Source organism: Leptodactylus fuscus, chromosome 3, assembly GCF_031893055.1.
Source record: "Leptodactylus fuscus isolate aLepFus1 chromosome 3, aLepFus1.hap2, whole genome shotgun sequence".
Classification (NCBI taxonomy): domain Eukaryota; kingdom Metazoa; phylum Chordata; class Amphibia; order Anura; family Leptodactylidae; genus Leptodactylus; species Leptodactylus fuscus.
Window position 1 is genome coordinate 14,329,712 of NC_134267.1, and position 24,040 is coordinate 14,353,751.

The following is a 24,040-nucleotide window of genomic DNA, read 5'->3' on the forward strand; positions in this document are numbered from 1 at the left end:
TTCCATGCTGACCGTAGAGTTAAAATTCTGGATTCTTACAACCACCACTAGGGGGAGCTGATACTGATCCATATTCAAGGCAATAATAAAAAAAACAAGTGTAACAAGTACCGTGAGCTCAACAGCTTAACATAGCCTTAATGGGGTTGTGAGACTGAGCTCCACTTCCTCTTCTTAGTCAAGTGACAATACATTCATTGGTCACACAGTCATGTTGCAGCTCAGTCCCATTCAAATGAAAGGGGCTGAGCTGCAATACCAAGCCTAAGAGGACCCTTAGAATAAATAGTATTACGTTAAATGAATTTGGACAACCCCTATTTAATAAAAATGTAAAATTCAGATTTTTGTAGATTTTTTATGCGATTATTCAGGAAGCCAACTGGCCTGTCCTTGTCCTCTGTTAACAGCATTTAGTGATATGCTTTATGGCACAGTAATGGCCATAGGCAGCAATAGATTGGAGCCGACCCATTGAGGTCTATGGGAGAATTTTCTAGACATGATCTGTGCATCATCTATTGTCAGTAGTGGATACGGTGAAGGGTCAGTGGTGTTATCTATGAAGGTGTTATTTTCTATTATTATCTGGTCTGTCATGTAAATGAAGTGACTGATACAAAAGAAAACTCCTACAGAATTGGTAAGGCCTGGTTCATATCTGCGTCGATAATCCGTTCCGCATGGGGACCCCCCCGAATGGACTACTGAACGCATTGGCAAGAGGTGTGCAGTGAAAGCACACAGACCCCATAGACTATAATGGGGTCCGTGTGCTTTCTGCACGGTCTCTGCACGAGTCATGCAGAGAGGAAAGTAGATCATGAACTACCTTTCTGTTTGCATGTTCCGTGTGGAGACCGTGCAGAAAGCACACGGACCCCATTATAGTCTATGGGGTCCGTGTGCTTTCACTGCACGCCGCTTGCCAATGCGTTCGATAGTCCATTCGGGGGGTCCCCATGCAGACTCCCCTGAACAGATTACCGACGCAGATGTGAACCAGGCCTAAGAGCCATTCTATTCTATTTTAATATTAAGTGCCTTGTAAGTGGTCGGAATGAAAATTGCAGAATTAAAAAAAAAAATTATTAAAAAAATGTCGGTTTATAAAATGGGTCATTTTCTGGTGAAACATTCCCATTAAGGCTGAAGCTCCATGTAGCGCCACACCTCATCACAGGTTGCATGTGGTATTGCAGCTCAGCTCTATTTACATCCTTGGACCTGAATATTGCTGTATTTGCAAGAAAGCAGCCATGTTTTCCATCCTGTATAAAAATCATCCGCAGCATCACAAGAGGAGGGATATTATTGGCACTGGGCGCCCCTTATCTCCGTTTCACAATCCCTATCTGCTTGCATTTTATTCTCGCTGTCCCCTTCCCCTCACAAAGTCCTTCAAACCCTGAAAATACTAGCCGGCGTATGATCAATTACAAGTCCTCACACTCCAGGAATTGGCTCCAGTCCAGACCAGAGATACGGATCAGCTTTACTTTAATGGATGGGCATCTTTTATGCAGAGGACGGCTCTGACCTGACTCTTGTTTAAAAAACCCAAAGCTGCTTAAGGGATTAAGGTGCTACAACATTACATCACAATAAATGTGCGGGGAGATTACACCGGGGGAAAACTACAGACAAGAGGAAAGTGTGACTGCACCTCATAAACAGGTTTAATCTACTTGCGGATGGTAATCCCAAAAACCTTGCTGAAATGATCGTCTTAAGGAACAGAAAAGTAATCACTCAACTTAATGCGATTGGTGCCGAATAAAAGGCTACGGACACCTCCGTCATCAACTTTTTCATTGCTCCGATGGGAGGAAAAAAATAAAGCAACTTTGCAAAAAAATATCATATTGTGTACAGGGCTCCTAGGCAAGTCTATGTGTTTCAATGGTTACAGACTACAAACAAACTCAGCGTAGTCTGACGCTAGGTTCACACTAGTGCGTCCTCCGGACGCAGATCTGAGTTGAAATTGGGACATACCTCCTACCCGCGGAAATCGGGACGGTTGGGAGGTATGCCCAGTGAGCAGCGCCGAGCTCCAGCTCCTCGCACAGGTGCAGTACTCCCGCTTGCCGGCTTCAATACGGGTATTACTGCGCCTCTGCGCTGCTCACTGGGCACAATGACTGCTGCGGGTGCCAGGGGGCCGGCACACGGTGGCGGACCAAAACCGGGCCCCCCCCCATTTTTCAATTTGGCCGGGCCCCTGACGCCAGTAGCAGTAATACTGGCCTATCGGCAGCCATGTATAGGAGCACAGAAGCAGGGCCGCAAAATCGGACAGGAATTGGACCTGTTCCATATTTTGCAACCCAGACTGTCGGTCCCCACACATGACCATGTAATTCATACAAAAGAATGAGTCAGTGCAGGAAAAACCAGGATAGCACACTGACTAGACATAAGCTGGGTTCAGACGGAGTTTTTTGGACCAGAATTTGAGGCAGAGGCTGCCTCAGAATCCGGTCCAAAAAACGGCTATCAGCGACTGGATGCTGGTGCAGGGCATACAGTGCATCGGCATCCAGTTGTGGCATTCCACTCTGGATTAGGCCGAAACGAATGGGCCTAGTTGGGAGTGTTGCGAGGCGGACTGAATTGAGTCTGAATCAGCCACGGAATCCGCCTGAAGAAAGGGAAGGTCGCTTCTTTTTTCCACGAGCGGGAACCCATTGATTTGAATGGGAGGCGGTTTTTTGAGACAGATTCTGACGCGGCTTCCTCGTCAAAATCCGGTCCAAAAAGCTCCATGTGAACTTACTCATACGGTTGTGTGTAAAACTGGCCATAACATTGGATGAATAAGCTAAACCTAAAGATTTTGGTGGGACTAGCTGACTGACTAATATGTACGACCATCCTAACTCTCCCTCACCATCTGTCATGAGGAATGGAGGAGAAAGATCAAGAACTGGGGCTTCAATATGCCCGGTCTTTTAAATTTTGGGGAAAATAAGCCCCCCCTTTTTCCAATGAGTTAGGGGGGTGTGAGGAGAAATCAGTGTGGGCCTAACAACCCGTCATCCCATAACTCAAGACCTAGAAATGAAATCTATGGTACCCACAGCAACCAATCAGAGCTAAGCATTCGTTTCATACACTGCGCTGGTGAAATGTAAGCTGCGCTGTGATTGGTTGCTATGGGCAACAAAGACTGATTTTCTTTTTGGCATTTTTTGATGGTATGGGCGAGGCTGGTGAGATGTATGATGATCAAAAGTATAGTCAGTGACACCAGTTAAGGAGTCAGAAATTTGTCTTCTCTCTCCATTATTGATGCCCCTGCTCCTGCCCCCATGATTTACAATACAGTTTTACTTATTCAGACTGACTGTTTTGTATAAGTAGACTAGATCTATCCATAGCTATCTATCTATCTATCTATCTATCTATCTATCTATCTATCTATCTCCTATCTATCTATCTATCTATCTATCTATCTATCTCCTATCTATCTATCTATCTATCTATCTCCTATCTATCTATCTATCTATCTTATCTATCTATCTATCTATCATCTATCTATCTCCTATCTATCTATCTATCTATCTATCTATCTATCTATCTATCTATCATCTATCTATCTATCTATCTATCTATCTATCTATCATCTATCTATCTATCTCCTATCTATCTATCTATCTATCTATCTATCTCCTATCTATCTATCTATCTATCTATCTATCTATCTATCTCCTATCTATCTATCCATATCTATCTATCTATCTATCTATCTATCTATCTATCTATCTATCTATCTATCTATCTCCTATCTATCTATCTATCTATCTATCTAGCTATCTATCTCATATCTATCTATCTATCTATCTATCTATCTATCTCATATCTATCTATCTATCTATCTATCCATATCTATCTATCTATCCATATCTATCTATCTATCTATCTATCTATCTATCTATCTCCTATCTATCTATCTATCTATCTATCTATCTCTTATCTATCTATCTATCTATCTATCTATCTATCATCTATCTATCTATCTATCTATCTATCTATCTATCTATCATCTATCTATCTATCTATCTCCTATCTATCTATCTATCTATCTATCTATCTCCTATCTATCTATCTATCTATCTATCTATCTCCTATCTATCTATCTATCTATCTATCTATCTATCCATATCTGTCTATCTATCTATCTATCTATCTCCTATCTATCTATCTATCTATCTATCTATCTATCTATCTATCATCTATCTATCTATCTCCTATCTATCTATCTCCTATCTATCTATCTATCTATCTATCTATCTATCTATCTATCTCCTATCTATCTATCTATCTATCTATCTCATATCTATCTATCTATCTATCTATCTATCTCATATCTATCTATCTATCTATCCATATCTATCTATCTATCTATCTATCCATATCTATCTATCTATCTATCTATCCATCTATTTCATATCTATCTATCTATCTATCTCCTATCTATCTATCTATCTATCTATCTATCTATCTATCTATCTCCTATCTATCTATCTATCTATCTATCTATCTCCTATCTATCTATCTATCTATCTATCTATCTATCTCCTATCTATCTATCTATCTATCTATCTATCTATCTATCTATCTATCTCCTATCTATCTATCTATCTATCTATCTATCTATCTATCTCCTATCTATCTATCTATCTATCTATCTATCTATCTATCTATCTATCTCCTATCTATCTATCTATCTATCTATCTATCTATCTATCTATCTGATTTATGGCTATATTACAGTTCCTTACAACTTGCAGGTTGTGTGTTATAATATGGACTTCTATGGGGCTTATCATTACCTCTGTATGCCTCCGATTTTATAGCTATGAGTCCAACACAAAAAAAAAAAAAAAAAAAAAAAAAAATAAGCATTAAGAGCGATCCAACTTTCGGAGAATTGTTCTTTTCTATCTTACACAATGCTTGTTAGCATAAAACTTTGTAGGAAACCGCAACACCCTCCTGAGAAGCCCCCAAACATATTTCTTACAGCTTGTACAAACATATCATGTCCACAGCACACATGCATCACATAGTTTCTACATGGAAACATAAAAACACGTGTACACATGAATCTAGAATTACAATAGGACTACTGGGTTACCCGCCATACACATATACAATGAAGGTATAAGTGGACCTATTCAGCAGCGATCTCAACCCAAGCTTGGTTACTTAAGCCGTCTTCTATCAATGTATCAAGAATTTTAAATGATAAAATTATGTCTGACTGCGGCTGCCACTAGGGGGAGCTTAATGCATACCATATGCATTTAAAGGGTTTCCAGGCTTATTAATGGATGACCTATTCTTAGTATCTACATCAATTGAGTAACAGCACGGGTATACAGTAAGCTCCCCCTAGTGGTGGCAGCAAGTAAACAGAATGTCTGTGCAGAAGATTTGGAGCTCTGTATTGTAAAAAATAAATATAAATACATTAGGAAAGTGAGAAAAACAAACTTTTAGACCTAAAAAGTGCATGGTACTAAAGGGATTCTCCATAGGGACTGATGTAGACAATCATGTTATTGATTTTTTTTCGATAGTCTCTATAGACTATGGCTCCCTATAAGCAATGGATAATCCATATCCTACATTCAGCCAAACTTGGTTAGATCTGCTGGTGAGTAGATTGCACTCATTGGCTACGACATAGGGATTTACATGTTTGGTCGGCACATATATAGAGAGAAAGGTATGGAGTCTACACACAATAATACTGGAGTTCTATGCCAAGATTTGTTATTTTACAAGAACATGTTGATAGGACGGTATATACCAAGTAGCAGGTGGAAGCTTCGGTATTACTCTTATGCAATATACAATTTATTATGAAGCGGTTGTCATAGGAGAGTTGTAAATTAACAGAAGTTGGTACAGAACGTATACGGCACCAGGGATGGACTGGGGAGTCAGTATTAATGGAATACATCGGAACTATATATGTGTTAGCACCATTATACCTGTGTGTCTATGGGATAATGTCCAGACTGAAAGTCAAAGAAAAAGAAAACAGGTTAAATGCAAGTGATAAGAAAAGGAATGATCACATATAAAAAAAATAAAATAAAAAAAAAGTATCACACCTTGAGTTTTACCAAGTTAAAACTGGGATCTGGGATCGTGGCTTCTTTTCCATGATGGATATGATACATCTGCCATGATTCCTTATGACCTGTTGTGATGGGTTTTTGACCCCACTGACATGTAATGGATGAATTGGGTGTGTAAATATACTATGAACGACCGTCAAAGTGCAACAAAACTAGTGCAAGTGTGGACAGAACCTTTACTATTAGCTTGGGTTCTGTTCACATCTGTGTTATTTCCATTGGTTAGTTCCAGTATTGGACTGGCCCAGTAGGGAATTAAAGGATTCTCTAATACAATAATGACAACCAAATTTGAAGGTTACTATGATCAATTTCCCAGGGGGTTGTTGGCGGAGGGTGGGCCCCCAAGTAATGGTCTTGGGTGTGCCAAAGAACCTATCTGACATTGGCTTACTCAATCAATGAAAATAATGGCAGTGCCGGATCCAACACATGATGGAATCAATGGTGCCCAACAGCACCCATTGACTTTAATGGGGTACAATGGGTTTCTACCATCGTGTCCATCACTATTTTTTTCCAGAAGATGTGAACACAGCCTAATCCTGTTCACAAAGTACTATGTGAAAACCCAGGAACCACTAAAATATGGTTACTATAGAGAAACCTCCTAAAAAGACCTCTCTAAACCAGATTTCTCTAGGACCAGTCTCTAGATGACCAAGTTTCACTGTACTCTTAAAGGGGTTGTCCAAGACCAAAGAGTATTTCATACTGATGACCTATCCATAGGTCCGACACCCCAACCCCGCTCCAATCAGTTCCCTGGTGCCACTGTGACACTTTGTGCACGCTAGTGATGGACCCAAGGAACTGCAGATCTGTTCCCTTTCACCTGAATAGTAGCAGAGCTGCTTCTACCTATATACCAGGTATACAGCTACCAGCACGATCAGATACCAATACCCTTGGGTCTGGTATATCCCCTTTAAAGGGGGGAATAGGACATCACTTACTTACGGCCAAGTCCAACAGCTGCAACTCTCCCCTGATACCCAGGATAAAGTGCAAGGAAGAAGCCAAAGGGACCTTGGGGTTGGTGTCCTAAAGGTTGGATTCCCCTAATGCTAATATGGCCTATCCTAATAATACTTATAAGATGGAATACTCCTTTTAGGACTCATAGACCTACATAGCATCCATAGGTGTAGAAAAAAAGACATTGCTAAGATATGGCCCCACTTTCTGATCAGTAGTGGTCTGACTGAGGGGACCTCCATGATCCTGAGAATAAATGGGAACAAGATATATAGGGAGGGACCCCAACTTCAGGGAGAGAAAAGCCAGGAAACCTAAGGCTAAGTACATCACGGCTGCCGAAATTTATATGATGTTATTAAATCTTGATAAATTATTAAATTTCTTGTAATTTCTCAACCAAAAAAATCCACTACAGGGAGATTGAGCACGAAATAGCGGGAATCCTAATAACCTGTAAGTACTGTAGAAGTGCCATCCAGAGGCAATAGGATCGATCACACTCTGTAGTACCAACACAAACCTTACAACATGCTCAGGTAACCCATGGGTTCTCCATCTGTTCCAAAAAATGGACAGCGTGCCGGCTCATACACAGACCAGTACATACAGTACATAGATCTCTCAGGTTTATAGTCTTTCCTTAAAACACTGAACATATAACATAGAAATAGCCAGAATTTTCCAAGTAAGAACATGGTGAGCAGGGGCATCGAAGGGGAGACTCAAGCGAATATACCCTTAAATGATGGGCGTAAGCAGGGGCCAGAGTACTACATAGGAGGCTACCAAAGCAACTGAATCATTGCCAGTGGATATTAGGAATTGATGGTAGTCTCATTCATCCCCTTTCCTATTAGACCGTCTCATGCAATGTTCCTCCTTTGACAGATCGATGGATCAAGGGTGCGGGCACCTCTACATGAATGTTACTATTCGGGCACAAAATAATTATGGTTAAATTAGTTATTTTTGATGAGTAAAGTATACAGACTGGTTGGAAGGGGAGGAGGGGGATGCAGCTGCACATGCTCTGTCTTAAAGAGGGAAGAGAAACATCAGGAAGAGGAGTCTGATTGGACTCGGCATAGTTGTGGCAACACACCCGAAAGAGTCCAGCCACTCATAAGTGGTGTCAAACTGGTCCATCAGAGTGCCAGAGGATTCTCCAGTGGACCCAGGCATAACACAATGATGGTCCATCAGAAGACACCCAAATTTGAAAGTCACTCTGATCAATTTCCTAGAGGTTGTTGGAGGCTGGGCCCCCCAAATCATTTTCTTTAGTGGTCCCAAGAACCTCATTCTGATAATGACTTTTTCCATCATAGGAGCAGATCAACGCAAAAAAATGGCAGAGCTGAATCCAACACACAACAGAGTCAATGGTGCCCAATAGACCCCCTTGGCTATAATGTGGTACAATGGATTTTCACCATGGTGTCCATCACTATTTTTTTTCAGAGGTGATGAACACAGCCTAATCCTGTTCTCCTCGGGGGTATTTGCTAGGAGAGGTTGGAGTGAGGGCCCCTAGAATATTTTTGTGGTGGGCCCAAGGAGCCCCAGTCCAGCACTGCCCATAAGCATGGAAAAAAATTAAAGGGGTGAAAATGAAAGTGTGATTTTGCTTCATTTACTCCTATAGGACTTCCAGAATGGCGAACTCCCGCAGCCCCGTAATGGAGGGTGGCCACTCATGAGCACCACTGCGCCATTCATAGGGGAACCTTCGAGCCCCTCTTCTGCTGATTCCTGGGGTCTCAGTGTGGGGTGTCTGGACAGTGTCTAGAATGGGAAAACCCCTTTAACATTTGAAGGAAATCACATAAGGAATAGAAAAGACTCTACGGGCTCCGCACCACATTTAGAAATCTGTACACTCAGTCCCCGTCAGTGAGAACATTTTCACCTTTTTATCTGAGCGATGAAGGTCTATCGGGGGTAAATATTTCCTAACATCTAAAAAGAAATGTTTATTTCTGACATTTGTAGCAAATTTGGAAACATTGCATGAAACAAGAACACAATCCAGGAGCTCGGGGATAGCAGCAGGCGCTCCTGCTCACATCGGCTCCTGGTGACATTTCAGACTCTGCAGTTAATCTTTTCCACTAATCACACACAGTTCACGTTAGTACATGGCTTAGGAAATACCTTCTCTAATTTCTCAAGGCATACATTTACACAAAAAATTCTAAAAACATTTTGACAAGAAGGTGTTGGCATTAGAGAGTGTTCACATCTATGTTGGAGGCTTTACTGGGTAGGGGGTTAACTTGCTTATCGTTGGGGGTGGGGGTTCAACTACTCGGACCTTTACCCACCCCTTTGGGCTAAGGCCCCACGAAATGAGTCGCAGCCAAAAACACTGCAGAAAAGAGCGAGGCCGAGTTGTATTATACCCATAGGGAAACCGTCGGCGTTTCCGTAGGTATTAGTCACATGCTACAATTTCAAAAACATGAATGTTTTTGAAATTGCAGCATCCTGCTGAAAAATTTGTTCTGCACAGTGTGAATACGATTAGCCAGAATCCCATCCCCTTTGCAGGTAATGTAAAATACACCATTTTTTGCCGGGGCCAAAATGCTGCATTTTAGCAATATGGGGTCTCCAGTCTTAAAGAGATTCTCCATTGAAATTTTTTGCGGAAAATTGTGATTAATAATGCCATGTTGGGTGTTTGGTGACAACGCATGACAGTATTTGTCCATAGACGAGTACTGGGAGAGCATTCATCACCGTTCAGTGTCATGGCTGGGCGGTAAGGAACGCCAACTCTCACAGTACAGCGCAATAGACGCTACTGTGAGGAGGGGCGTTCCTGACAGGTTTTCAGAAACGCCCTTCTGACACTGAAGAGCTACGGCGGGGGCACAGAACGGGAAAGCTGATAGCATGCTGTCAGCTTTCTAGCGGTATTTTACACCGCATGTGCCCGAGGATGTAAAGGTCCTCTTTAAAGGAGTTATCCAGGATTAGAAAACATGACTGGTTTCTTCTACTCAGGAAGTGACATCACATATGTTGGTCAGCATGGCCATGGATGTGATGTCACTTCCTGAGAAGAAACAATCAGCCATGTTTACTAATCCTGGACAACCCCTTTAAGTTCAGTCATTGAAGACAGACTGGTTGCTATAGATAGACTACTAACACCAACCTTTTATATCTAGCTGTCAAGAAACATGTTCCTAGCATCCATCTCAGATCTAACTAAGATCTTCCACTCAAGGACAAATTAGTCCTAAATTAATACAAAGAACAAGAAGACGCAGCAGGCACCATCAGACTGACCCACCAGAGACCTCAGGATCTGACAAAATAATGAGCCCACAATCCAGCAGAAGACAATATTTGGAGATGACCTTATAACCCTCTCCTCTGGTGGGCCCAAGGAACTTCACTCCAAAATTGTTAGCCATTATCAAGCTTTGTTTTATCTATACATATACATTGCATTCATACCCACATCATGGCTGAAGAGGGCACAGCCTGAAGCGGCTACAAAGAGCATCTTCCTCTGTCTGGAGGACCTAACATGTTCATCTGATTTCAATGGACAAAATGTAATGCATAATTTCTCCTGTGGTGGCACTGTAGAATAACAGAACACTTGCTGGTGGGTTCTGTTATTGGCAGGTGATCGTTGTGACTTCTAAAAGAGGAAGGATTTGCAATCATCTAATTTTCACAACCCCTTTAAGCCTATCATGAGGTCCTCTTCTATGTACATTAAAGGGATTTTATCAACTTAGATACTTATGGAATATCCATCTCTCGGACCTGTATTTTCCACCAGAATGGACCTCCCCCAACTTGGCCGTGAGTGGAGAGGTGGCTGAACTTGTCCCTCCAAATACTTGGCCAACTTATGAGATATTTGTGGGATTCAGACCTATCACACATTTATGGCATGTCCTATGGATATGTCAATAATGTCTAAGATGTAATAGACCTTCAATGGTGTATTGTGGTCCTCCATATTGTCAGGAAAGCTTAAATCTCCTGGGCCCTAATTATAACCCTAAAATAACCCACCCCCAACTGTTACATATGATTTCTAGTATTGGTCTCCTCATATAGGGCAGAAGAACTTTTTGGGGCTTCTCAAGCATATGCTTACCAACAGTCCAAAACTTGCTGGGCCAACCTTGCCTTGCCCCAACTGAAAAAGCAGCTGGGATTGTACAACCTCTGCCCAAAAGTGGGTGCTCTAAGGTGGGGTGTGTGGAAGCGGGGACTTACACACCCAGTTATTTTCCAATCAGAAGTTATATTCCAAAATGAATTAGATCACAGCCGCCATACTTGATACCCCAAAAATAACACCAATTGGTTCTACTAATTGGACCAGAACTTATTTTCTGCTGGAACAAGCTCCCGAATTTGCAAAAAAAAGTGACTTTTCAGCATTTTGTCCATCTCTACTTCTAATCAACTAGACTTTATATGAAGAACTTTTCATCAGCCAAAAAATGTCTACCTCCGCAGTGGGTGGCAAAGGGGGCATTTCGAGAGAACACTGAACAATGGCTTTTTTTCTTAAAACCAGGATCTGTGTCGAAAGTCGGAGAATGAGGTTTGGTCTTGATGTTCTTCCTTCTGCATTGTACGTCTTGTGTGAGGCGCTGTGAATACTACAGGCCTTCTTATCTAAGTATATCATTAGACAGCAGAGTCCTGTTGGCAGATCTCCAGTCCTTTATAGCTGCGGTGCTAAAAGTCACAATGAAATATTTCACATGTAAAAAGACAGAACCCTCGAAAGACACAGCTCCGGATTTAAGCCGAAGGAATTGTACCGTGACGGCAAGATCTATTAACGGGTCGGTATGGACCCATTTTTTTTGCTGCTCCACCTGGGGCAAGATGGGGGAAGTTTACAGATTCAGTGATATTTCTTCTTCGACCACGGTCCATTTCATACAACAAGGGGTACACAATATAAAACCTTTGCTGATACAGCCCCCACAGATATAGCCCTGATCTCAACATCGTCCAGTCTGTCTGGGATGACATGAAGAGACAGATTGGAGTAAGCAACATCCACAGAAGATCTGTGCTTAGTTCTCCAAGATGGCGGCGGGAACAACCTCCCTGCCCAGTTCTGCCAAAAACTGTCTGAAAGGACCGAGAAGAACTGATGGAAGGCAAAGGGCAAAGGTCACATCAAATATTGATGGGGTTTACATTTCGTATGCTAATGTAAATCACCCCGTCAATATCTGTCAGGGCTTTTCCCAATATATACGCTAAACATACAGTAGCTGCAATGCCTTAACAAAAGGGATGATACTGCAGCAGGAACCTCCCCCCACTGCTCTATATGTAGAATGACAACATGAAATTCCTGAGTCCCAGTGAAAAATGTGTAACAGGCTTTCCCTTACCGACCATGTGCCATGGGCCTTTACACGTTACAACATCTGAAAGGTTAAACAGCAGGTGAAATTGGCAGAAAAGTGGAGCAGTTGTCCATAGCAACCAATCATATTGCTTTATTTTCTAAAATGTTTTTGAATAACAGGTTGGATTTGGGCTGGTGACTATGGGCACTGCTCACCAATCACTCTTTTGGGTTTTTTTATCGGACATCAACGCATAAAAGGTCACTTGATTAAAAATGGCTGCCGGTCTATTATTGATCTTGACTTGCAATTGAAAGCTCTTGACGTTATCTTAGATGCCACTGTCACCCTTCATTTATCTGAAGACCAGCGGGGGAGGGGCACCTTACTATGTACATGCATTAGTCTAAGTGATCAGCAAATACGCAACGCAAAGAAAACCAATATTATTTACTGTGCCCGACCATAAAAGCTTAACAGTAAAAATAGCGGAAATATCTAAGTAGGCCGGCAATGGAAAGAGGATGATAGTTACATTAGATAGATAGATAGATAGATAGATAGATAGATAGATAGGAGATAGATAGATGATAGATAGATAGATAGATAGATAGATAGATAGATAGATAGGAGATAGATAGATGATAGATAGATAGATAGATAGATAGATAGATAGATGATAGATAGATAGATAGATAGATAGATAGATAGATAGATAGATAGATAGGAGATGATAGATAGATAGATAGATAGATAGATAGATAGATAGATAGATAGGAGATAGATAGATAGATAGATAGATAGATGATAGATAGATAGATAGATAGATAGATAGATGATAGATAGATAGATAGATAGATAGATAGATAGATAGATAGATAGATAGATAGGAGATGATAGATAGATAGATAGATAGATAGATAGATAGATAGATAGATAGATAGATAGGAGATAGATAAATAAAAAGACAGATAATATGTAATGAGACACATTTATTATGAACTGTACACCAACTTTTTGGCATACACAATTTTTTTTGCGTAATTTTGCACAGAAAATTGTGAATATTTAAACTCTGCGCGCTCATTGTCCCCGCCAACACTTATCATAATTTTTTGCTTCTATAAGGCCTGAATTTCTTTCCATTATATAATGTTTACCGTACTTACCATTTCCTTTGGACAATTTCTTCTTATTACATGAATCCATCAATTACTGACTGATCATATGATTCAGCTATGATATTATTATATTTTTATATCTCATTAGTATGACATTATTCTATTATTAGTTTATTTTTTTGTTTTATTTTTTAGTTTATTATTGTTATATTCTCATTATATCTCATTAATATGATATTATATTATTAATATATTATTATTATTATTATTATTATTATTATTATTATTATTGGTGTTATTATTATTGTAGTATGTCATTAGTGTGACAGTATATTATTATTATTATTATTATATCTCATTGGTATGATATGGATTCCTCAATGCTCACATTTCAATCCCCAATGAAATCAAACACCGCTGTGGGAGAAGATATCCGCTCTCAGGGTGTATATGGCTTTATGCTGATAAACAGCCATCCCCGCTACATGAAAGATCCATTAGTAAAACCTATTAATATCCTATGGAGTGAGCAGTAACTGGCAGCCATGCTGTCTCCGCATCATTAGGACCTTCCTGCGTCACACATGATGTCTAGTCGAAGGTCAGCGCATGGGATGGGACCATTACATTAAAGTTTCATGTGCGCTAATGTTTGTGCTCTTACATTACGCACCCTTGAAACCACTTACACAGGGTCCAGGGTCCAAGGAAGGAGATTTTTTTTGGCCTTGGACAGTACTAGATATGTGTAATGAATTTTAACCCATTCTTATAACCCTATTAGAAAATACTGATCAATTAGATGGGGGGGAGGGGTCACCCGTTTTTGGGCCCTAACCATTAGCTAGCGCCAGGGTTCCCAAATAGCCATTTTTGACTTGGGCTTAAAAAAAACTGCAATAAAATCTGCAATAAAAAAAAAACTGCATTTCTGCAACGCCACCCATACCAATATTTTAACTGAGGATCCAATGCCTCTGCTGATATACTGGTCGGGTGACATGACCCTCCCTCAGTGGCCATATCTGGAGTCATATCTTATTTGAAGGCTGTTTTTTGCATTAAAAAATTCACAAAAAAGCCCCGTAAAATGCAGTGAAGACACTTGTGTGAAACCAGCCTTAGAGGCAGAATACAGGTGGTGTTTTTGATTTTACAGGGGCTTTTATTTTTTGAATGGGGCTTAGTACAGTAGAGGGGGCGTGCAAAACAAAATTTTTGTCCAGATATGGGTCCCACCATGATAAAGTCTGGGACCCAGTATTACGCCAGAATTTCCCTTTTTCTGGAGGATCTAACGTGTCTGCATTACATGACTAGAGTAACGTCTGCACCCGTTCGTACTTCTGTGCCATCCGCTCATACACTGCGGCCCAGAAGGCATGTTCAGTTTTGATTCCTTGTTTAGGGCCCTTTCACACGGGGAAAAATGGTGCTGTTTATGGCGCCGAATTTACTGCACGGAAATAAAAGCGTCCCATTGATTTCAATGGGTGCCGCTCGCTTTATTTTCTACAAGCGTTATTTACCGTGCAGTAATAAGGACCTGTATTCTTATTCCTGACCTCTGGCTTTACGTTTGACTATTCTCTTAGATTCTGATTCTGTACTGCACTGCTCAACTGTTCCCAACCCCTTGGCTAGCATTCTGTGTCATCCCCTATATCTAGGAAGGGCTTTGTCAACCATTTGTCCTCTGCCGCCAAGGGCAATGAGGCAAGTAGGCAGGGGCAGGGGGGGGGGGGTTCAGTTTAGGGCTCACTGTCTTGTTGTGTCCCTCCCCCCTGGGTTCACCACCAGCTCCTCTAGCAATTCCCTTACAAGCCATCTATTGATTCTATTTGAAGGAGTTATCTTCTCAGAAAGTCACTTCAAGTCCATTGGTCACATGGCCATGCTACAGCTCAGCCCCATTCTTTCCAAGAAGAAGTAAGCAACCATGTTTTCTGGATAATTCTTTTCAATTGAACTATGTAATACTCATCTTCACCTGTGGGGGTGCTGCAGGGAAACTGAATACTTGTTACCAATGTCTCCTACCGGTGGTCTAAACTGCAGGATATACTGTAATAAACTAGGAAACTCTTCTAATAAAAAGAGCAGCCCCAAATATTGCTTATTTTTCTATCAGCTTCCCATTGCTTCTCCTTTCTATTTTTATGATGGTGTTGTTGTATGACCGTTGTTTTTGCTATGTTGTATGTAATGCTGTAAAAAGAGTTTATCCCATAGTTTTTATTTCATTTTTATGTCTTCCATGAATCACTAGAACTGATGTCATAGATTTGCAGTTTTTATGGTTATGGAGGAAATAAATATACAGTGTTTACATTATTAGGTGTCCTGCAATGGAGGTGTAATAAAGATTATTAACTGTAAAAGGACTGTGTGCGCCAGCTCGGTGCGGGGCTTTTATATCATATTGTTTACTACAGACAACTCGCTATCATTCACTTTTATTATTGGACTCCTTAATCCCATAATGGGATTTTACACATGATCCATATTTTAACAGATAAAATGCACCATTAAATATAGATAAATACAATGTATAGGTATATAAACACATACAACATATATATATATATATATATATATTACATACACATAGATACACATTTATATATCCTACTATCCTATCCTACTAATATTATAAATGTGTTACTCAATCACGTAAAAACCACTGAATGATTTTGGATAAAATTTGGCACATAGATAGTTTGTAACCTCGATTAAAACATAGGCTACTTTTTATCTCGGTAAATGACATGGCTTTTTCACTGTTATGAATTTATGTTCACATACTATATTATAAAGCCAGGCCTGTTATCTCTCTATGTAAACACACAGATAACACTGAGTCCATTGTGTACAAGCATCTGCTTATTATCTGATCTGCTCCAGGAAATGCTGATACACTGGATGGGAAAACGCCTTTAATCCAAATTGGCAGTAAGTCAATTTTAAACATGCCCGGGAAAAAGAAAATCTAATTTGTCGCAAAATTCTAAAAAAAAACAGAGCTATGAAGGTAGCCAGAAGTCACAGAGTTCTCCTCAAGCGGAGCTGAGGAGGAATGAGTAAGTAAGGCATCAAGTGGCACTTAGAGCAGCCGAAACACCAGAGCAGGCGGATCATCAATGCCAACAACATACTCATTATATTGCATCCCAGCAAGCTGCAGAGATGCCGGAACAATCACGGACACAGAGCAAGGAACAAGTTCAGCGACAGGCCACCTTGAGAGCTGCCAAAATGAAGGAAAAGCAGATCATCAATGCCAACAACACGCTCATTATATGGCGTCCCAGTGAGCTGCTGAGATGCCGGAACAATCCCATGCACAGTGTGAGAAACGAGTTCAACAGCAGGCCAGCTTGACAGCTGCCAAAACACCAGAGCAGGTAGATCATCAACGCCAACAACACACTCATTATATGGCATCCCAAACAGCTGCCGAGATGCCGGAACAATCACAGGCACAGAATGAGGAACAAGTTCAGCAGCAGGACAGCTTGAGAGCTGCCGAAACGCCGGAGCAGGTGAACTATCGATGGCAGCAATTTGCTAAATATAGGCGGATCATCAATGCCAACAACACGCCGAAAACGCTGTAATAGGAAAAATAAATCAAAATGGCTGAATTAATGTTTTTTCACTATTTTGCCTCCTAAAAAAATTGAATAAAAGTGGATAAAATTATATCAATAAAAACTACATTTTGTTGCTAAAACAGAGGCACGTGGCACATCTCCATACACAGAAACATAAAGAAAAGTTATGGGCGTCACAATATTTTACTAATTTTTTTATGATATTAAAGCACAAAAAAACTATATATATTTGGTATCACTGGGATCGCACTGATCTGAGAAATATAGGTAACATGTCGTTCTTACCACACAGTGAAGACCATGAAAACGAGACCCATAAGAAAAAGGAATGACTGCCATTTTTTTCCAATTCCACCCCGTTTTCAATTTTTTCCCAGATCCCCAGTATATTGTACAAAATGTAATAAATGTAATTTGTTCCACAAAAAATAAACCCTCCTATGGCTCTGTGAATGGAAAAAATATAAAAATTATGGCTCTAGGAATGGGGGAGGAAAAAAAAACAAAAATTAAAACTGCCCTGGTTTGGTTCTGAAAGGGGTAAAAACTTTTGGGAAAGAATCACCCAACCCATTACCATAACTTTATATCTTGGCTTACTGATATACTGAGTTTTTACATGACCAAGTGTCCAATATTTTTATATTCCTATATGGTCAACAACACTTCTAAGAAGAGGTGTAAAATTACGGGGTGCAGAGGTAGTTATTGCACCCAAGGCCTGGTGCCTGAAGGAGTCTAAGACACCAGTACTATAAAAGGCACATGGTAGCGAATACGGCCTCAAAATCCTGACCAAAAAACCCGTGTGAACTTACCCTAAGGTTCCGGCCCAAAAAACAGGTAGCCGTAACTGAATGCCGATGCACTGAACTGGCATCCAGTCATGCACTCCGCTCCAGATTAGGCCCAAGTGAATGGGCCTAGTCGGGAGGAGGGAGTGTCTTCAGGCCCAATCGCGAGGAGAATCGGCCTGAAGAATGAGCATCTTGCTTCTTTTTCTGGGAGCTGGCACCCGGAAAAAAGGCCTGACTGGCTCCCATTGATTTCAATGGGAGCCGGCTTTTTGGTCAGGATTTTGAGGCGGATACCGCCTCAAAATCCTGACCAAAAAACTCAGTGTGACCTTATCCTTAAAGTGAACGGAGTCCCCAGGTGGAGACCTGGTGTAGGTATGAACCTAGCCTTAGTGGGAACCTTGATATACATTTTGTATTGTGCCCCATGACCGCCACATCTTGGTACATACATACTATACATTATGACCCAGTATGGAGACAGTCCGTAATCTGAGATTGTTCTTCTTCCATTACTGTCTATAAATGTCACACGAGAAGCCTTGCCGCTCTAGAGGCAGACACAAAGACCCTGAAGTGCTGTCTAAGAACGATCAATTGTCGAGACTAGGCCGGGATTCTCTATGATCAGTCAGACAGAAGCTCTTCATATCGATCAGGGAGTCCGCTGTCTCCTGAGATTTCTCCACCTGGTTGTATTCAGGATGGAAATATCAATTATAGTCGAGCTGACTGAGCGTATTCTAGAAGGGAATCCATCACACTGTACAGCGCACATCGCGGAGGGCCTGTTATAGAGCAGGAGGAGCGGTACAGATTGACTTATAACTTAAAGGAGTCATCCACTTTCTAATATTGATGGTCTATCTATCCTTAGGATAGGTCAACACTATGAGATCTGTGAGGGTCTGACAGCCAAGACCCCCACACATCATAGATCATTAGCATCTGATCAGTGGGGGTTCAACAGCTGGACCCTGCCCCGATCTGCTGATCCGGCTGCTGGGGGCTGTATACAAGGTATAATAGAAGGTATATAGCTCTGCTCCTATTCAGTGGCACTTAGAGGGGCTTCATTTCTTGGACTCCTTAGGGTATGCTCACATGGCGGAATTTGCACGGATTTGGGGGTAGATTTCGCCAACAAATCCAGGGCAGATTCCATCCGACATTCGCGGATGGAAAGAAGCGTCCTGCTCGATCTTGACGCGGATTCCAGAGCTGATACAGTCCACGATTCGAGACTTCCGGCTGACTAGGCCCATTCTTCTGGGTCTGCTTAGCAGCGGGAAGCCACGACCGAATGTCAACGCATTGCCAACGTGTTTTTCCTGTAACTGGTTTTTGCTCCAGCACACTGTATGGACCTGGACCTGTATGGACCCCTTTCAAAAAAAAAAAGCTTGTGGTTTTTGCAAAAGACACATTAAAAGTCATGGAAAAAAAAAACGTGTTATGTTTTTTTCCACCTTCTATTGATTTTAATGGGATTTTTAAGGCGGAATCCGCCTGAAGATAGGTCATGTTACTTTTGTTTTTAGAGGAAAAAACCTCTACTGTCTCCCACTGATATGAATGGGAGGTGTTTTTTGAGGTGGATTTTGAGGTGGATTCTGTCTTCAGATCAACCTGCAAAAGACTCTGTGTGAACATACCTTTAGAGGAAAAAAAAAAGCGACAAGACTAGAGATGAGCGAACAGTGTTCTATCGAACACATGTTCGATCGGATATCAGGGTGTTCGCCATGTTCGAATCGAATCGAACACCGCGTGGTAAAGTGCGCCAAAATTCGATTCCCCTCCCACCTTCCCTGGCGCCTTTTTTGCACCAATAACAGCGCAGGGGAGGTGGGACAGGAACTACGACACCGGGGGCATTGAAAAAAATTGGAAAAAGTCATTGGCTGCCGAAATCAGGTGACCTCCATTTTAGACGAATAGTGGATTTCAAATCCGGGTCATATGAGAATGTGAACTTTGTGACTATGAGACAGGGATAGCTGTACAGGCAGGGATAGCTAGGGATAACCTTTATTTAGGGGGGAATGTTATTAAAAATAACTTTTTGGGGCTCTATCGGGTGTGTAATTGTGATTTTTGTGAGATAAACTTTTTTCCCATAGGGATGCATTGGCCAGCGCTGATTGGCCGAATTCCGTACTCTGGCCAATCAGCGCTGGCCAATGCATTCTATTAGCTTGATGAAGCAGAGTGTGCACAAGGGTTCAAGCGCACCCTCGGCTCTGATGTAGCAGAGCCGAGGCTGCACAAGGGTTCAAGCGCACCCTCGGCTCTGATGTAGGAGAGCCGAGGGTGCACTTGAACCCTTGTGCACCCTCGGCTCTGCTACATCAGAGCCGAGGGTGCGCTTGAACCCTTGTGCACACTCTGCTTCATCAAGCTAATAGAATGCATTGGCCAGCGCTGATTGGCCAATGCATTCTATTAGCCTGATGAAGTAGAGCTGAATGTGTGTGCTAAGCACACACATTCAGCTCTACTTCATCGGGCTAATAGAATGCATTGGCCAGCGCTGATTGGCCAGAGTATGGAATTCGGCCAATCAGCGCTGGCTCTGCTGGAGGAGGCGGAGTCTAAGATCGCTCCACACCAGTCTCCATTCAGGTCCGACCTTAGACTCCGCCTCCTCCAGCAGAGCCAGCGCTGATTGGCCGAATTCCGTACTCTGGCCAATCAGCACTGGCTAATGCATTGTATTGGCGTGATGAAGCAGTGCTGAATGTGTGTGCTTAGCACACACATTCAGCTCTACTTCATCGGGCTAATAGAATGCATTGGCCAATCAGCGCTGGCCAATGCATTCTATTAGCGTGAACTGAGTTTGCACAGGGGTTCTAGTGCACCCTCGGCTCTGCTACATCAGATTGCTACATCTGATGTAGCAGTGCCGAGTGTGCATCAGATGTGTAGTTGAGCAAAACTGACTCAGCACTGCTAAGTCTCTGCATTCGCATAGGAATGCATAGGCCAGCCTTCGGCCAATCAGCGCTGGCTCTGCGGGAGGAGGCGGAGTCTAAGGTCGGACCTGAATGGAGACTGGTGTGGAGCGATCTTAGACTCCGCCTCCTCCAGCAGAGCCAGCGCTGATTGGTCGAGTTCCGTACTCTGGCCAATCAGCACTGGCCAATGCATTTCTATGGGGAAAAGTTAGCTTGCGAAAATCGCAAACTGACAGGGATTTCCATGAAATAAAGTGACTTTTATGCCCCCAGACATGCTTCCCCTGCTGTCCCAGTGTCATTCCAGGGTGTTGGTATCATTTCCTGGGGTGTCATAGTGGACTTGGTGACCCTCCAGACACAAATTTGGGTTTCCCCCTTAACGAGTTTATGTTCCCCATAGACTATAATGGGGTTCGAAACCCATTCGAACACTCGAACAGTGAGCGGCTGTTCGAATCGAATTTCGAACCTCGAACATTTTAGTGTTCGCTCATCTCTAGACAAGACCTATCATCAGGAGGATTCTGCCTTCAAAAAGCCATTGAAATCCAAGGGAGGCGGAAAAAACGCTCCGCATTTTTTGATTGCAAAAAAACGCATCAAAATCCGCTAGCTTCTTTTTAGGTCAGGTTCACATTTGCATCTGAGTTTCGGTGGCAGACTCCGCCATGGATTCTGCCGGAAATTGGTGGAGAGAAAAGCCTGTGTGGACGGATTTTCAGCATAAAAACAGCAAAAACCTGACAGATACCTGGCAGACCCTATTAATGTTTATGGGGTCTGGGGGTAATGGCTGCTTTAGCACATGGGCCCCTGGCGGACATGAACTAAGGAGAGCCCAGTGAGGACATAGCCTTAAAGTGGAGTTTCCTGGTCCATACAATGTGCTGGAGTCACAGACACACGTTATAAAAAGTGACAATAAAAACGCTAATGCTGAAGCAGTTTTTTTCAGCCTGCGAAAAACTCTATGTGAATATACCCTAACCCTTAGTTCACATCTGCGTTTAGTAATCCGTTCGGGGAGTCTGCACGGGAAACCCCCCCACACCCCGAATGGACTACCGATCGCATTTGCAAGCGGTGAAAGCACATGGACCCCATAGACTATAATGGGGTCCATGTGCTTGCCGCAAGATCTCGCAAAATTGTGAACTACTTTCCTGAGATCTCACGACAAGCACACGGACCCCATTACAGTCTATGGGGTCCATGTGCTTTCACTACACACCGCTTGCAAATGTGTTCGGTAGTCTGACCCCCCCGAATGGATTACCGATGCAGATGTGTATGAGGCCTTAGATGATACAGTATCCCTATAGCTATCTCATGGCCATTTCCCTTTAAGACTCGTAGTATCGCTGTTCTGCTTGTGAGCAGGAGAATATTAAGAAGGGACTGTCTTATTTATTGCCTGGCAGTGGAAGTCCTGGTGCTGCCGGTTCAATCAATTAATGACCTAAAAGACGGAAAACGGCCTCCGCGTCATGTGTTTATAAATGAACTAAAACACTTTACGCTATTTATTCCTCGCCGTGACTGGAGACGCTGCCAAGAGCCCTTCTAGAGACTATAGAAATGCACATAACTAAGGAGCCCAGTTATACTTCAAGGATCATCCTAGATGCCATATTTAGCAAAAAGAAAATACAAATATACAAAAAGACTCGTTTAAAAAATATATATATCAAATTTTTAAAAAATTTATTAAATTCAGATATTGAAATGTATCACTTTTTTTCTAATCTGGTTTTATTTTCTAATCGTACATTTCTTATTCTATTTTCCGTCCATGACTATGGGGGCGGCCATCTTGCCTGAGTTTCTCCTCTCCTCTGCTCTGATAACAGCATTTAGTGATCTGCTTTACAGCACATTCGTGGTCATAGGCAGGACCTATGGCGCCGACTCATTGCGGTCTATGGGAGTGCAGAGAAGGGGGAGGAGATAAAATGTAACATCATCTATTCTCAGTAGTAGAGGTAAAGATGGGTCAGAGGTGTTATCTATAGAGGCGTTAGCTTCTATTGTAATTCTGTGTGTGATTTAAATGAGGTGACTGTTGCAATAAAAAAAAAAATTTTTTGGCAATTGTCAGTCTATTATTAAGCTTAGTGGTCAAATGGAAATTGCTGGACATATATTGCAACAAGGAAAATTGAAAATAAAATTTGTAAAAATTCTTAAAAAAATAAAACAAATTAATTCCTTCTTATTAATAAAATCTATTGGACCTGAGAGCGCCGTCCATTGCCTCATTGAATATTGTTTCAAAAATAGGCCATTTTGTGGTGACACATTTCCTTTAAACTAATTTCCATCTGTGATACAATCTCACAATGATATATATTCAACCATCATTTGTGGGGGTCTTCAACTAGGAACTTTGCTTTGTGATCAGGGACATAGATATTGGGGGTGCAGAGGGATCAGCCGCTACTGGGCCCTAGGCCATGAGGGGGTCCCAAGGGACCCTCCCCCGCCCAAGGTATGTAGGGGCCCTTGATTTTGCGTTGGATTCCAGAAGCTTCAAGCCTGTGTTTGTAATAAAATTCCAGAAAACATACCGGTGACTACAGGTCTATAAAAGTTATAGAGGACACAATTCAGCTTCCATGTTCAAAATCCAATAGGCAGAGGGGAATGGAGTGGAAGCGACTACCCACTAGATGGATCACATGGACTTTAAAGGGGGTTTACAGCTAATTAAAATACATTAAGTAGAGCTTAGGAGGGTCGTATGGAAGCAAATGGTACTTACCTCTCAGGGATCTCCCACTGCCCCATTTTCAGTGCTGCCTGGGACCACCAGAGCTTTACATTTAGGTCTTCCTCAACACACAGGGAATGCCTAGAAATGATGGCTCAGCCAATGACTGGGTGCAATGTATGCCCAGGTATTCCCCCTAACCCCTTTAAAGCTGAGGCTACACGTTGCAGAAAAGATGCATTTTTTCTTGAAGATTTTGCTGAGGTTTTTTTTAGCTAAAGCTAGGAGTGGAAATAACAGAAGGGAGAAGTAGAAGAGGCTCCTTTATATGTTATATATCTTATGAAG

The 24,040-nt window shown here is 41.9% G+C and overlaps 1 protein-coding gene across 2 annotated transcripts in view; it reads right to left on the reverse strand.

Moving 5' to 3' along the window:
* Positions 1-24,040, reverse strand: part of KCNH1 (potassium voltage-gated channel subfamily H member 1) — a 214,055-nt gene that overhangs the window by 187,095 nt on the left and 2,920 nt on the right. The window contains exon 2 of one of the 2 annotated variants that reach the window (XM_075267106.1): positions 6,006-6,032. The exons of the other annotated variant lie outside the window; for it this stretch is intronic. Within the exon in view, the coding sequence (XP_075123207.1) occupies positions 6,006-6,032 (27 nt within the window). The remainder of the gene's footprint in view (positions 1-6,005; positions 6,033-24,040) is intronic. 2 annotated transcript variants of the gene reach the window in all.